Source organism: Hemicordylus capensis, chromosome 5 (assembly GCF_027244095.1).
Source record: "Hemicordylus capensis ecotype Gifberg chromosome 5, rHemCap1.1.pri, whole genome shotgun sequence".
Lineage (NCBI taxonomy): Eukaryota > Metazoa > Chordata > Lepidosauria > Squamata > Cordylidae > Hemicordylus > Hemicordylus capensis.
The window spans coordinates 238938401-238953277 of record NC_069661.1 but is presented as its reverse complement, the minus strand read 5'-3'; the positions used below and the strand labels follow the sequence as shown (position 1 = coordinate 238953277).

The 14877-nt window shown below is 46.6% G+C and overlaps 1 protein-coding gene across 6 annotated transcripts in view; it reads right to left on the bottom strand.

Annotated features, from left to right (window-relative positions):
• BCL2L13 (BCL2 like 13) overlaps positions 1–14877 on the bottom strand; it is an 80136-nt gene that overhangs the window by 39158 nt on the left and 26101 nt on the right. For 5 of the 6 annotated variants that reach the window (XR_008307527.1, XM_053251239.1, XM_053251240.1 and 2 more), the window contains exons 3-4: positions 11292–11399; positions 10078–10234 (exon numbers count right to left, since the gene is read on the bottom strand). Coding sequence is in view for 4 of the 6 variants with exons in the window: in XM_053251239.1 (XP_053107214.1) it covers positions 10078–10234; positions 11292–11399 (265 nt within the window). In the remaining 2 variants the exon portion in view is untranslated. Of the gene's footprint in view, positions 1–10045; positions 10235–11291; positions 11400–14877 lie in introns of all 6 variants that reach the window. The other variant, XR_008307528.1, reaches the window with a different exon arrangement.

The window sequence follows — 14877 nt, the reverse complement described above, 5'->3', positions numbered from 1 at the left end:
AGAGTGACACATGTATGACTATTTGCCCCATGGGCAAAAGTCATGGATGTGTGCTTGGTGCAAGGAGCTCCAGCTCTCAGGGAACAAATTCGTTCCCTTGAGATCAAGGTGGCGGATCTGGAGAAGCTCAGAGAGACAGAGAGGCATGTGGAGGAGACCTTCAGGGAAGTGATAGAGACATCCCACTTCAGGGCTGATAGTTCCTCTGCTGTCAGGGAGAATGAAGGTCTTGGGCAAGGAGGACATCGGTGTGAGGAAGAGGGAAATGGTCCTTTAGAAGGGACCCCTTCCATGGATGCTGAGCCCATATCCTCTCACACAGGGGATACACCTCCGAGGGGTGTGAGCCTCCTTGCAATGGGTGATTCGATTATTAGGAGGTATAGAGAGATAGGTTTGGGACCCGCGTGCTGACCACATGGTGACTTGCCTGCCTGGTGCAAAGGTTGCGGACATCACGCAGCGACTAGACAGGCTCTTAGGCAGTGCTGGGGAGGAGACAGCTGTTGTGCTACACGTCGGCACCAACGATGTGGGGAAATGTAGTTGGGAGGTCCTGGAAGCCAAATTTAGGCTGATAGGTAGCATACTGAAGTCCAGGACCCCCAAGGTAGCATTCTCAGAAATGCTACCTGTTCCACGCGCAGGTACAGTGAGACAGGCAGAGCTGAGGGGTTTCAATGTGTGGATGAGACGTTGGAGCCGGGAAGAAGGGTGTAGATTTGTTAGGCACTGGGATACATTTTGGGGCAAGCAAGGCCTGTACAAAAGGGATGGGCTGCACTTGAACCAAGATGGAACCAGACTGCTGGCGCTTAAAATAAAAAAGGTTGCAGAGCAGCTTTTAAAGTGACGCCTGGGGAACAGCCAATGGGAGCTGGGCAGTATCCCATTCTGCAAAAGCCATCCTTTAAAGTGCAAGGGTGCAAAGGATTCAGATAAGACAGAAGGGGACAGAGCAGAACTGCATAAAGAGCAGACAGGAGCCTGTGCCAGCTGGTCAAAGAGTCAAAAGAAAAATAGCATATATCAGGTGAGAGATTCAGCGTATAGGTGCTTATATGCCAATGCCAGAAGCCTCCGAGGCAAGATGGGTAAGCTGGAGTGCTTGGTTGCTAACACAGAAATAGATATAGCGGGCATAACAGAAACATGGTGGAACAGTGAGAACTAATGAGACACTGTTATCCCTGGATATAAACTATAGGAAGGACAGGGAGGGGCGCCTTGGAGGTGGAGTAGCACCGTATGTTAAAGAAGGCATAGAATCTAACAAGCTAGAAAAACTAGGTGGACTGGAGTCCTCCACAGAAACCCTGTGGGTGACAATACAAGGTCTGAAAGGAAATGTGCTACTGGGGACATGCTATCGCCCTCAGGATCAAAACGCTGACAGTGACTGGGAGTTGCAGCAGGAAATCAGGGAGGCCTCAAGGAGAGGCAGGGCTGTAATAATGGGTGGCTTCAATTACCCACACATAGACTGGGTAAATTCACAGTCAGGTAATGACAAGAGGTCAAATTTCTAGGTACTTGTGCAAACAAGCACAGCTGGACAGCAGTGTTTTTTCTAACAGGGATTCCCAGATGTGTTTACTACAACTCCCAGCATCCCCAGTGGTAATAACCTTTGCTTGGAGATTATGGGAGTTGTAGTCAACAACATCTGGGAATCCCTGTTATAGGAAACACTGCTGGAGAGCTAAGACTGCTCACCACCACATCAAGTTGCATGTAATGCTCCGATTCTCTTCTCACTTAGCTTCTGGCCTTTTAGGGCTGAAGTCAGAGAGCCAGGTTTGCAGCTTACCACAGTAGCAGCTGCTTACTCATGAGAGACTAGAGAGGTATTTGTGTAAAAGAGTGGCATGAATTAATCAGGTATCAGGAACATCAGATGCCTGCTTCAACTTTACTGTTGCACTGTGGGCCATCTTAATGTCAACTACAGAAAGATGCATACTCCAGCTGAACTAATTGTGTGTTTTGTTTTATTATTTTAATGCATTTGTTTTGTTTTATTGATGTGAGCCACTCTCGGTGTCCTGGTAAAAACCTGAATTCAGATCTAGTAAATGAAAAACCAAAATAAAATAGCTATGTCGGACTAGGAACTTGAGAAGTGTGTAATACTTGGCAGCTGCCACTTCTGTCTCGCCAGATTATTAGAACCTGCATTCAGGAGAGTGACCAAAGAAACATCAGTGAAGCAGGCACATATGGCCATGCTCTCCCCCTTTTTGATTCGGTCTGTCTGTCATCAAATCAAGAGTAAAGAGTGAGAACTACTGTCTATTCTTAGGAAGTGATTATACTATAAAAATTCAGGCCAGTTCAGTGGCCTGCACTTTTGTGATGCAATCACAGATACACAAAACTATGGTACACCCTCTCAAGCATCCCTCTGATTGCTCTGTGTACCTTTGAATAAAATACAACATTAGTAGAGCAGAATAAAAGAGTTAGATTTATCCCAAACATTTGGGATAGATACAGTTTTAGAAAAAGAATTGTTCAGACGACATACACATCTCATTACCTCTAAGTATTTGTCTCATATATGAATAGGAATACGCTCCAGTATTATAAGCACAACTATGGGTCTCCTAATTTCATTGTTTTGCTCCAGTTTTAAGGACTATTATCCAACTCAACACCGAGAGGCTTCCGCGCAGGCACAGAACCCATTCTAACCGATTCGGCAGATCACGCCCCAGATCACTTGTGAACAAAGCTTCAAAGAAATATGAGTATAAAAACAGGTTGCTTACCTGTAACAGATGATCTGGAGGTGATCCGTTGTATTCATAAAGAATGGGTTCTGCGCCTGCGCAGGGACCTCGCGGACCGACTGACTAGCTCCTCGCGACGCCTCCAACCGCCCTGCACGTGATCGTGTCCATACTTTAATAGGCGGTTGGGGCGTGTCTTCCTCAGTTTCTGCAGACCGCCAGACACCGTCGTGCATACTGACGATCCTTCTTGAAACTTCAATTTCACCGCCTTGATGTTGCGGGGAGGCTGGGTGGGTATTATGAATACAACGGATCACCTCCAGATCATCTGTTACAGGTAAGCAACCTGTTTATCTGGATCGTGATCCGTTGCATTCATAAAGAATGGGTGATTAGCCAGCTTCCCGCTTTGGCGGCGGGTCATCAAGGCAGCACCCTCTTCAGGATACTCCGACCAAACTCTGCATCTTTCGCTTGCCGTATGTCCAAAGCATAATGCTTCACAAAAGGATGACATGAGGCCCATGTGGCTGCCCTACAGATCTCCGGCAGTGGCACACCTGCTAAATTTGCTGCTGATGCTGCATAAGCCCTCGTCGAATGCGCTTTAATAGAACTTGGGGGTGTCACACCCTGAGCATTATATGCCAGCCGCACAGCACGTACAATCCACTGCGCGAGCCGCTGACGCGTCACTGATAAGCCCTTAGGCTTGCCACGGTAAAGTACAAACAACTTGTTCGTTCTCCTTATGGACCTAGTGGCGTGCAGATAATACAGCAAGGAACGCCTTACATCTAGCGTATGCATCTTGATTTCCAACTGCGTCTGTGGGGTTTGGAAGAACACGGGAAGCACGATATCCTCATTGATATGAAACTCCGACACTATTTTGGGCCTGAACCTAGGATCCAGGCGCATCACTACTTTCCCTGGGTAAATTTGGGTGTAGGGCCGATCAGCCCGTATCGCAGCCAATTCGCCCACCCTACGTGCTGACGTCATTGCTATTAAGAATACAGTCTTTAAAGTCAGCATGCCCAAGGGCGCAGCCCCCAAAGGTTCAAACGGTGCTTCCGTCAATGCATTCAAAACTAAAGTTAAGTTCCATTGCTGAACGGGACGCCGAACAGGTGGGTACATGTTATTAACCCCTTTTAGGAATTTCTTAATCTTGGGGTGTGAAAACACAGTCTTTCCATCCCAGCCACCATGCCCGGCAGATATAGCCGCCAGGTGCACCCGAAGTGACGAGTTTGCCAAGCCGGACATTTTCAAGGTCGTCATATACAGCAACACCTGCATGATAGTCGCCCGTTTAGGGAAGAATCCTTTCCTTCCCGCATAGCTGCGAAATCTCTTCCATTTACTATTGTAATTACACCGAGTTGAAAGCCTCCTACTATTAAGTAGGATCCTTTTCATTAACCTATCAGCCACGCTGTCAGCTTCAGCGTGTGTAGTTGTGGGTGTAAGATCATCCCCCTTTCTCGACTTAGCAAGTCCGGGTAAACGGGAAATTGGTGATACCGGCCCTTCGACAGCTTCAGCAGAAGAGCGAACCACGGTTGTCTGGGCCACCATGGAGCCACCAGAACCCCCTGCGTCTCGTCTCTGAGAATTTGCGCTAATACCCTGGGGACCAGCGGTTGTGGGGGGAACAGGTAATATAGGCCCTCCCTCCAGAGAAGCTGGAACGCATCTCCCAGTGAGTGTTTGCCATGTCCTGCACGAGAGCAATAACTCTGACATTTTTTGTTCGCAGCAGTGGCAAACAAATCTATTTGAGGCGTACCCCACTTCTTGAACAGCGGCCGAAGGTAACACTCGCTCAATTCCCATTCGTGCTGCTGGTTCAGCTGAAACGATCTGCTCAGCATGTCCGCCTGAACATTGTCCTCCCCTTTGATGTGCAACGCCATAGGGCGTATGGAGTTCGCAATACACCAGGTCCACAGACGCTGGCTCAAATGACACAGGGTTCGGGACACCGTTCCACCTTGTTTGTTGAGGTAAGCTATGGCGGTTGTGTTGTCGAGGTTCACTTGTACAACCCTTCCCTGCAACTGGGGGCGGAAAGCCTTCAACGCCAAAAACACCGCTAAAAGCTCCAGATAATTTATGTGCTTCAGTTTTTGCTGTGGAGTCCACCGACCCTGCACTTGACAATGACCACAATGTGCTCCCCAACCCCATAGGGAGGCGTCCGTTGTCACCCAAAAGGATGGTGTCCAGGGTCGGAACTCCCTTCCTGAGAGTAGATTGTCTCGTTGAATCCACCACCGTAGTGACCTCAGGACACTGACAGGGATGAGTAACATCTTTTTCTGGTTGTCCACATTCGGACGGAATTTGCGGAGGTACCACAACTGAAGGTCGCGCATATTTAGACGGGTGTAAGCTACAGTAGAGTTGCAGGATGCCATTAGCCCCAGAAGCCTCTGGACGGCCTCCGCTGGTTGACGTGGCAACTTCTCGAACAGAAGCACTAAATCCCTTATCTGTTCGTACCGTGACTCCGGCAGAAAAGCCCGCTTCTTCGCCAAATCCAGTATCGAGCCTATAAAGTTCACTTGCCTTTGGGGGTCTAATTTGGATTTCTTCCAATTCACATTGATTCCCAACTGTTGAAGCAGTTGCAAGACCAATCGTGTCTGAGAAAGTAACCCTTCTCTGTCTGCGCTCACCATAAGCCAGTCGTCGAGGTAAGGGTACAGCCTTAGGCCCTCTGTTCTTAAGAACGCTACGACTGTTGCCATCACCTTTGTGAACACACGCGGGGCTGTTGAGAGCCCGAATGGCAAAACTGTGTACTGGTACGCTGTATCGCCTACTGTGAAACGAAGAAACCTTCTGTGATTCTCGCGAATCCCTATGTGAAAATAGGCATCCTTCAAATCCAAGGTGATTGCCCATTCTTCTTTTAGTAAGAGATGCAGAATGCCCTGTAAAGTGACCATTCTGAACTTCCTCGTCTCTATATAACAGTTCAGCTCTCTTAAATCCATTATTGCCCTTATTCCCCCATCCTTCTTGGGGATCTGAAAATATCTGGAGTAAAACCCCCTCAGTCTGTCCATCCACGGCACACGCATTATTGCTCGTTTCTCCAGCAGTACCTGCACTTCGTCCTGAAGTGCCAGTGTTGACCTGGTGTATTTCACACCCTGGAAAGGTGGCAAATTCTTGAACTCTATTGCATAGCCATAAGTTATAATTTTCAGCACCCACTGATCTGATGTTATGTTGTGCCACACATTGGCGTGGCGTGCCAATTTGATGGATACATTGGCTAACACGAGGCTGTTCTCGGGAGCCTCGGGTACTCTGGCTAATGCGAGGCTGGTGTTGGAGGCCTTTGGTATTGTAGTTGGTGTCGATGTGCGGTGTTGCAGTGGATGGACCTTCACTTCAAAGAGACTGCTTTGATTGGTCTTTAGCAACCCTCTGGCCTTTAGGTTTCTGATAATAGGGCCTATTCCTTTGATAAGGCTTGTTTTGTCTCCTGTAGTCTCTTCGATCCTGTTTATTAGAATACCTATTTTGCTGTCTTCCGTAGGGGCGACTACGAGACTGCTGACTAGCTGAAGAAGTGGATGTCATGAACGTTTTTGCCGTGACCTTCATCTTTTTCCAGGATTCCATGGTGTCATCCGTAGAGTCTGCAAATAGCCCTTTCCCATCAAAGGGCAAATACTCAATTTTATCTTTCATTTCTGGCTGTAAGTTAGTAGACCTCAGCCACGCGTGACGCCGCAAAGTAATAGCTGTTGCCATTGCCCGCGATTCCGTCTCCGCTAAATGCTTGTACGTGCTCAGCAACTGCCTGGTCACCACCGTAGACTTTTCATAGGTCTGTGCTAGAGCCTTTTGTAAATCATCTGCCGACAACGTGGACGAGTCCTGGAAAAAAGTGTCCCACAGATGGTGGGCATATCGTGTCATACATGCAGCATAATTAGCGATTTTCACTGCTAAACTGGATGTAGAATAAACTCTACGTCCCAGGACATCAAGCTTTCTCCCCTCTTTATCAGCAGGGGTAGTATGGCGTTGTGCACCCTTTGACGATGCACACTCCACCACTAAAGAGTTCGGGTCTGCGTGCCTCACCAGGTAAGTGTTATCAACTTCTTGCACCCTATACAAACTCTCCAACTTTCTCGAAGTGGGCGTTGAAGTCCTCAAAACAGTCCATGCTGACTGTGCCGCCTTCGTAATTGCCGGAATCATTGGTAGCGACACAGGGTGAGTGACCTTAGCTTTTGCCATCATATTATACACAGGATCTTTCAGATCTAAGACTGGTAGCTGAATTTCCAGGCCCAAAGCTTCTGCCATCTCACGTAGTTGCGCATGGTACGCTTTCAGTTCCTCTGAGGGAGAGATCGAGGTACCCGGCGCAACCTCCTCTGGAGGGTCAGGCTCTCTGGGCTCGTGCATGGTGCTTGCCTCAGTGTCTGACAAATATGATGTGTCTGAGTCGCTGTTCCTACTGCTTCCAGTCTCATGTGATGAAACACACTGCGTAGCAGGGACAAGGTTAGAAGGTGCCCCTTGCAACGACACCTGGGGACGTATGGATTCTGAGCGGTGTGGCAAGGAAGGGTTATTTTGCAGCAACCTGGCCTCCAATGGGCGCTGCCGCTGTGGCAGTGGATCTTCACGAAGCGACTGCTGCGCCTTCCAAATTTTGTATTCCGCATAATCTGGTGGAAAAAACACTTCGGGGTTGTGGCGGAAACCACAAGCATGTGTGATGCGGCCCACAGGAAGAGACGTGGCCGTTGATGCATCTGCCGTTCGTGCCCGAATAGGTATCGGCTTCGGCAGATTATGATGTTCCACCAAAGGAGTCATGAGCTGTCGAATGGGACTCGTGGCTGCTGAAATGAGTCGAGTAGTCTCTGGAGTATGCACGGAGGGTCGCCCTGGAGACGCAGACGGAGTCTTAGGCACTGCTGTCCCACTCAGCTGGTTGTAGGTAAACCCGTGAAAGGTCGACCCGGAAGGCGTGCCTTCACTAGAATCCAATAAGGCCAACAATGGAGTCCGAGTTTTCTGCACAACAGTTTGTTCCTGCATGACTCCCTCACCAAAGTCCATATAGTCCTCCGAATGATAAGTCACCCTGGGGGACGCCGGAGAGTGAATTGGGGTTCTTGCAGGAGTTAAGTCCGCCACCAGCCGGTGTCGGTCTCCAGTCTGGAAAACACTCGGTGTTGAAGCAGTACATTGTTCTGGAACCTGAACTCCCGCAATCTGTGTAGACAAGGCTTGGAACTCCGACACCTTCGGTATCGAGTCGAACCCCGTCGACGCCGACAGCAGCGGGTCTATCGATGTCGATGGCGAAGTCGACGCCGGTAATGCCCGATCTCTAGATTCTCTTCGATGTCGAGCTTTCGATGCCGACGCGTGCTCGTGCCTCGACGTCGATCTCGACGCCGACCTCGATGTCGATGGCGAACCTTCCGATGACGGGGAACTTTGTTGCACCCATGGAGACGGAGTCACCTTTAAAGTAGTATCCCAATCTTCCGCCTCGGTCTGTAAACCCGTCGGCGAAGGAGTCCTACTACGGACTCGTGTCTTTTTGGATCTCTTCCTCGGTGGCGAGGAAGCGCCCTCTTCGTCTGTGGAGGAATATCGCGCCTTTTTGTGTTTGCGCCTCTTCTTCTCCACACTCCCGGGCCTTTTAAACTCCTCTTCCATAGTGGCTTTAGACTGCGATGAGGCAGAGTCCACAACAGGAGGAATCGAAGTCGACGGTATCATAACGCTCGTTACCGACATCGATGTCGAGGGCCCCGAGCCCGGCCTCGGCGTCGGGGGTCTAAGTGCGTCCTCGTACAGTGCCGCCCGCAAACGCAATGCCCGATTTTTCAAAGTTTGTTTAGAGAAAGAGCAACAAATCTTGCAGTTCATCGGGTTATGTTGCTCACCAAGACAAAGCAGGCAGGCATCATGTGTATCCGTTGATGGTAATTTTGCTCTGCAGTTAGTGCAGCGCTTGAAAGTTGTTTTAACCGCCGCTTTCGACGCCATAGCACTCAGCGTCTCACGGCCAATAATAATGTTCCAATTTACGAAATTCTTAAGGGATATCCAAAAAACGTAGTCCAAAACAGTCCAAAGGTCAAAGCCAAACGTAGTTCCGAATCCGTTCCAGTCGTTGTACCGTGAAAAACTATTAATATACCGAGGAGCAATCGATCTGAGGTTTAGACGCAATGGCGGTCTAAAAGAAACTGAGGAAGACACGCCCCAACCGCCTATTAAAGTATGGACACGATCACGTGCAGGGCGGTTGGAGGCGTCGCGAGGAGCTAGTCAGTCGGTCCGCGAGGTCCCTGCGCAGGCGCAGAACCCATTCTTTATGAATGCAACGGATCACGATCCAGATCACTGGCCATTTGCTACCACACACACTGAACCAATCTTCAGATCAGACACAGGGGACAGATCAAGTTTTAGAAAAATAATTGTTCAAACCAATTCAACACAGTATTTTCAATGTTGTATTTTATGTTCAAGCCGTAGAAAAACATTTATTGGATAAAGTTTCCTCTGAACAATTTTGGACCTCTACACACTGCAGCACAGTGTTACCAGAGCAAGATAAAATGTCATACATTTGGCAAAATCCCATGCAATTTTAGCAAGGTATTGCAATGCCATTTATCTTAGCCTATGGACACTGGCACTACTGACACAGAATGCCAGTGCTTTCTTTTATAGTGTTATCCCTGCTCTATATATTCATGTGAAAGAATGCCACGAAATTACCCACTTCCTATCCCAAGTCAACATTAAGGGCATAGCACACTAATGGGGGGGCAGGGCGACTTAAACAGGTTTCTGTGCTACCTCAATGCAATTGCTCTACTTGTCCCTCATATTAAAGGCCAGGAGCATTCCCACTATGGGAATGGGGAGGTAGTTCCAATAGCAGATGTGCACCCAAGATACGTTTGGCAACATATCCCATAACCTAAAATATAGAAATTTCAGTATTAGCCCCATGGTATTGTCATACAGCATGCAGGATTTAAACATTTATGATGATAGACTGTAACCTGACCGCTGTCTAGTATACAAGAATTTGTTGGGCCTTTACAACTATTAGCATAAATTGTGGCTTTGAAAGATATTGTTTTAATTATGGTGGATCTTAAAAGATACAAACTGCTAGTTCATTTCATACAAATGCAAGTGTGCATTTAAGGAGTGAAAATCAAAATGTTAGAAAGAGTTGTACCAAAAGGCAGCCATGTTATCATAATTGTGAGAATTTTAAGAGCAAGTACCTTCCTGCTGAGCAAAGCAAATGAGAACTCACTTGCTAAGTAGGGTATCCAATGCCTTTTGAAGTGGTTCTCTCAGTTCTTGGGATACCTTCTCTCCAAGATGAGCTAAACAATCTTCTATTGAAGTATCTGGGTTAGCAGGACTGAATACTGGAGATGTGTGGTGATCAAATCCTGTGCTGGTGAAGGCTGAAAAACAACAGCAAGAGAGTCACACTTTATAAGAAATTTCATATCAATGATAGTGACATGAAATCTCTGTGACAGAAGCATGAACGAATGTCGGTTTTTAGGAATATAATCCACAAACACACACCATGGAGTATACACAGTCAGACCAAATATATTAAACTGTCCCACATTTAAATAAACTGGTCTTAAAAGTACTTATTTCTGGCTGGATCATGTCTCAAGTCTACAATTGGATCATGTCTCAAGTCTACAATTAAAATTACAAATACTGCAGTTATTAAGAGAATAAGCTGTCAAGCAGACTTTGGAGTAGGTTGGACTAAATTAAAAATATTTCTAAGACATTATTTGCACTTAAGCCAGGACTCAACAAGCCCCAGGCTTCAGCTTGCCATAGTGCCTGGAGTAAACTGGGTCAATGACTGCTTCATATCAGTTCTGCCACCTGGGCCAGAGCCTGCTGCTGCTCTGTTGTTTCGCTGCCCTTCCTGCCTCCTGTCTCCTCTTGCCCTTCTTTTCCTCCAGCTTCACCATGAAGGCAAACAAGCCCCCTTCTCATTTTGCATGGAGCAGTTTTGCAAGAAGATGACAGACTGTGAAAGCAACAGCTGCTGCGCCATATAGGTAAGGAAGACTCTATGCCAGAGTGGACTGCAGTAGGCAGGAGACATTTATTGCCACAGCTTTAGAGCGGGAAGAGAGCACAGGCTTGCTGGCCAAGAGGCAGGGAAGAAGCCAGTCACGCTGCCAGCTAGGCTTGCTGCTGCAGAACTGAGAAAGTTTAAGATACAAAGAAAATTTGCCAAGGTCCGACTTAAGCAATGAATGACTAGTGGGGAAAAAGTTTGGCGATTTATCCAAAAACAAAATTTAGTTCCATACAAGATATTAGAATATTACATTGATTAAAATGGTTTATATTCCATTCTAAACAGCATGTTTTTACTGTATAGCATTTTCCCTCTAAAAATAGGAGTCTAGAATGCCTCAATTATAATTTCTGCCTCAACATTTGCAGCATTTGCTTCCTTGCAGAAAGGAAGTATGCACAGACCTTCCAAAATTTCTTCATCAAGGAGTTTCAATTCTTCTTCAATTTCGGCTTTAACTTTCTTCAGTAACTCCTTATCCAAAGCTTTTGATACAGTAGATGGCTCAGACACTGAAATAAAAGCAAAGGGTTTAGCTAAGAGATTGGTCTCCATATTGTCTCCATACACAGGAAAACAAATGAAGGAAAAACACATTAAACAGAAAACAACAAACTATGTTTGTTAATTTTATTCTTCTCACTGCTTTTACAAGAGATAAACATTACTAAAAGGTGATTGGTGCGGGTCTCAAATCAATGTTCAGAAAAAAAGAGGTTGCTTACCTGTAACTGATGATCTGGTAGTGATCCATTGTATTCATAATAGTAGGTTCTGCACCTGCACAGGACCATTCGGGCAGAATTTGTTAGCTCCTCGTGGCGCCTAGCCCTGCCCCCTGCATGTGGTGCAGTTCTGTCATTTTCAGCTGTTAGGCACTTCTCTCCTCATTTCCTTGAAAACCATCATGAAGACATTTCTACTCCTATGTACGGTAAGTGGTGGTTTTTTGGACCTGTTTTTGCATACTGCAACAGGGCAGACTGGGTGGGTCTTATGAATACAACGGATTACTACAAGATCAGTTACAGGTAAACAGCCTGTTTATCTGGATCATGATCCATTGCATTCATAATAGCGGGTGACTAACAAGTTGTCAGTCTGGAGGCGGGGGCAGTATGTTATGCATTTCAGCATGCCTCTCCCAAAGTTAGCCTGTACCGCAGAGCGAATATCTAAGGCAGGCTTCCCCAACTTGCCAATAAATTGTGGCTAGGGATGCTGGGAGTTGTAGTTCAACATCTGGAGGGCCACAGGTTGGGGAAGCCTGATCTAAGGCATGATGTTTCACAAAGGTGTGCTCTGATGACCAAGTAGCTGCAATGCAGATGTCTAAGCTTTATCCCTGCCAGATGCACTGAAGAAGCATAAATCCTATTTGAATGGGCCCTTATGGCTCTAGGAGCCTCCAACTTTTGGTATTTGTATGTCAGATATATTAATTCTACTATGCAGTGGGATAATCTGTGTCTCGATATTTGCAAACCATTCATTTTCCCCTTGTATCCCACAAACAGGTGTTTTGCTTTTCTGCAGGGTTTTGTTTGCTGCAGGTAATACAGCAGAGCCCTACAGACATCCAGAGAATATAGCGATTTCTCCAAGGATGTTTGTGGATTTCTGAAGAAGATAGGTAGTAGTATATTTATTGGGTTTTTTTAAATTTATATACCGTCCTTCCAAAAATGGCTCAGGGCGGTTTACATCAAAATAGAAAACTAACCCCTGCTAATTTGGCAAAGAGGCACCTTTTAACATGGTGATTCTCTTATTTAGCAGGGGGAGAGTAACTGGCCCTATCCACCCCCAGCACCGTACCTCCAGCGACTGTTGCTGGTGTCTGATGTTTCTTTTTAGATTGTGAGCCTATGGGGACAGGGATCCATCTTATTTATTTGTTTTTTCTCTGTGTAAACTGACCTGAGCCATTTTTTGGAAGGGCGGTATAGAAATCGAATGAATGAACAAACAATTAAAATCAAAACTAAAACAATTAAACAATTAAAATCATTTAAAACCAAAATTAAAAATGTAAAACCACAGATCTAATTAAAAGCTTGGGTGAATAAATGTGTCTTCAGTGTCTTTTTAAAATTGCCAGAGATGGGGAGACTCTTATTTCAACAGGGAGTCCATTCCAAAGTCCAGGGGCAGCAAGAAGGTCCATTCCTGAGTAGCCGCCAAACGAATTGGTGGCAACTGCAGACGAACCTGTCCAGATTGTAACAGGCGGTGAGGCTCATGGTGAAGAAGACGTTCTCTTAAATACCCAGGATCTAAAGTTGTTTAGGGTTTTATTGTTAATAACTAGCACCTTGTATTTTGCCCAGAAACTTTTTTTAAAAAAAACATTTATATCCCGCTCTTCCACCAAGGAGCCCAGAGAGGTGTACTACATGCTTAAGTTTCTCCTCACTGTGAAGTAGGTTAGGCTGAGAGAGAAGTGACTGGCCCAGAGTCACCCAGCAAGTATCATGGCTGAATGGGGATTTGAACTCAGGTCTCCCCAGTCCTAGTCCAGCACTCTAACCACTACACCACGCTGGCTCTCTTAGCAGCAGCCAGTGTAGTTCTTTCAACACAAGAGTAATATGGTATCTCCTAGATAACCCAGAGACCAACCTGGCTGTCACATTTTGGACCAACTGTAGTTTCTGGACTACTTACAAAGGCAGCCCCACATAAAGCACATTGAAATAATCCAACATAGAGGTTACCAGCACTGTTTTGAGGTCGTTCTTCTCAAGAAATGGACACAGACAAAGCTGATAGAAAGCACCTCTGGCCACCACCTTAGCCTGGGACACCATGGAGAGGTTCGGATCAAGAAGCACACACCCCGAATTGCATACCTGTTCCTTCTGGGGGAGCGTGACCCCATCCAGAACCGACAGATCGGAATAGTCTCCAGAGTTCCGACCCCACACAATATACCTCCATCTTATCTGGATTCAGCTTCAGTTTGTTATCCCCCATCCAGCCCATTACTGCCTCCGGGCAGGCATTTAGAGAGGTTATGCCCTCTCCCAATGATGCCGACATGGAGAAATAGATTTGGGTGTCATCAGCATACTGATAACACCCTGTACAAATCTCCTGATGATCTCTCCCAGCGGTTTCATGTAGATGTTAAACATTCGAGACAATATGGAGCCCTGAGGGTCAGCTTATGCAAGTTCAGATTTGGAAGTACAACTGTCTCCAAGGGACACCATCTGGAATCTACCAGAGAGGTAGGAGCAGAACCACTGTAAAACAATGCCATCCAATCCCATCTCCCGCAGGCAGTCCAGAATGATACCATGGCCGATGGTACTGAAAGCCGCAAAGAGATCCAAAAGGATTAGCAGAGTCACACTCTCTCTGTCAATAGCCAATTGGTGATAATCCATCAGGCCGACCAAGGCAATCTCAGCCCCATAGCCCACATGAAAGCCAGTCTGAAATGGGTCTAGATAATCAGTTTCCTCCAAGACCGCCTGGAGCTGGGAGGCCACCACCTTCTCAATTACCTTGCCCAGCCATGGAAGGTTGGAGACAGGCTAGTAGTTGCTTAACTCTGAGGGGTCCAAAGCAGGCTTCTTCAGAGGTGGTCTAATGATTGCCTCCTTAAGAGGTAATATTGCTGTTGATATGGAAGTCTGATACTATCTTTGGTTGGAAGTCTGGTTCTAGTTGGAGAACATCCTTATCCAGATGGAATTTTGTGTAAGGCACATCAATGCGAAGAGCATTGATTTCACTCACCCTTCATGCTGTTGTGATTGCAAACAGGAAAGCAGTTTTTAAGCTTATTAGTTTTGGTGGTGCTGTCGACATTGGTTCAAGCAGGTGTTCTGTTAGAGCCACTAAGACCAGTTTCAAGCTCCACTGATCTACAGGTTATTGGTGCCCTTCATAAATCATTTTGTCTCTGGATAGGAAAATACTGTTTTCTCGTCCCAGCCTGGGTGTTTTGCCGAGAGTGCTGCCAAATGTACCTTGATGAAA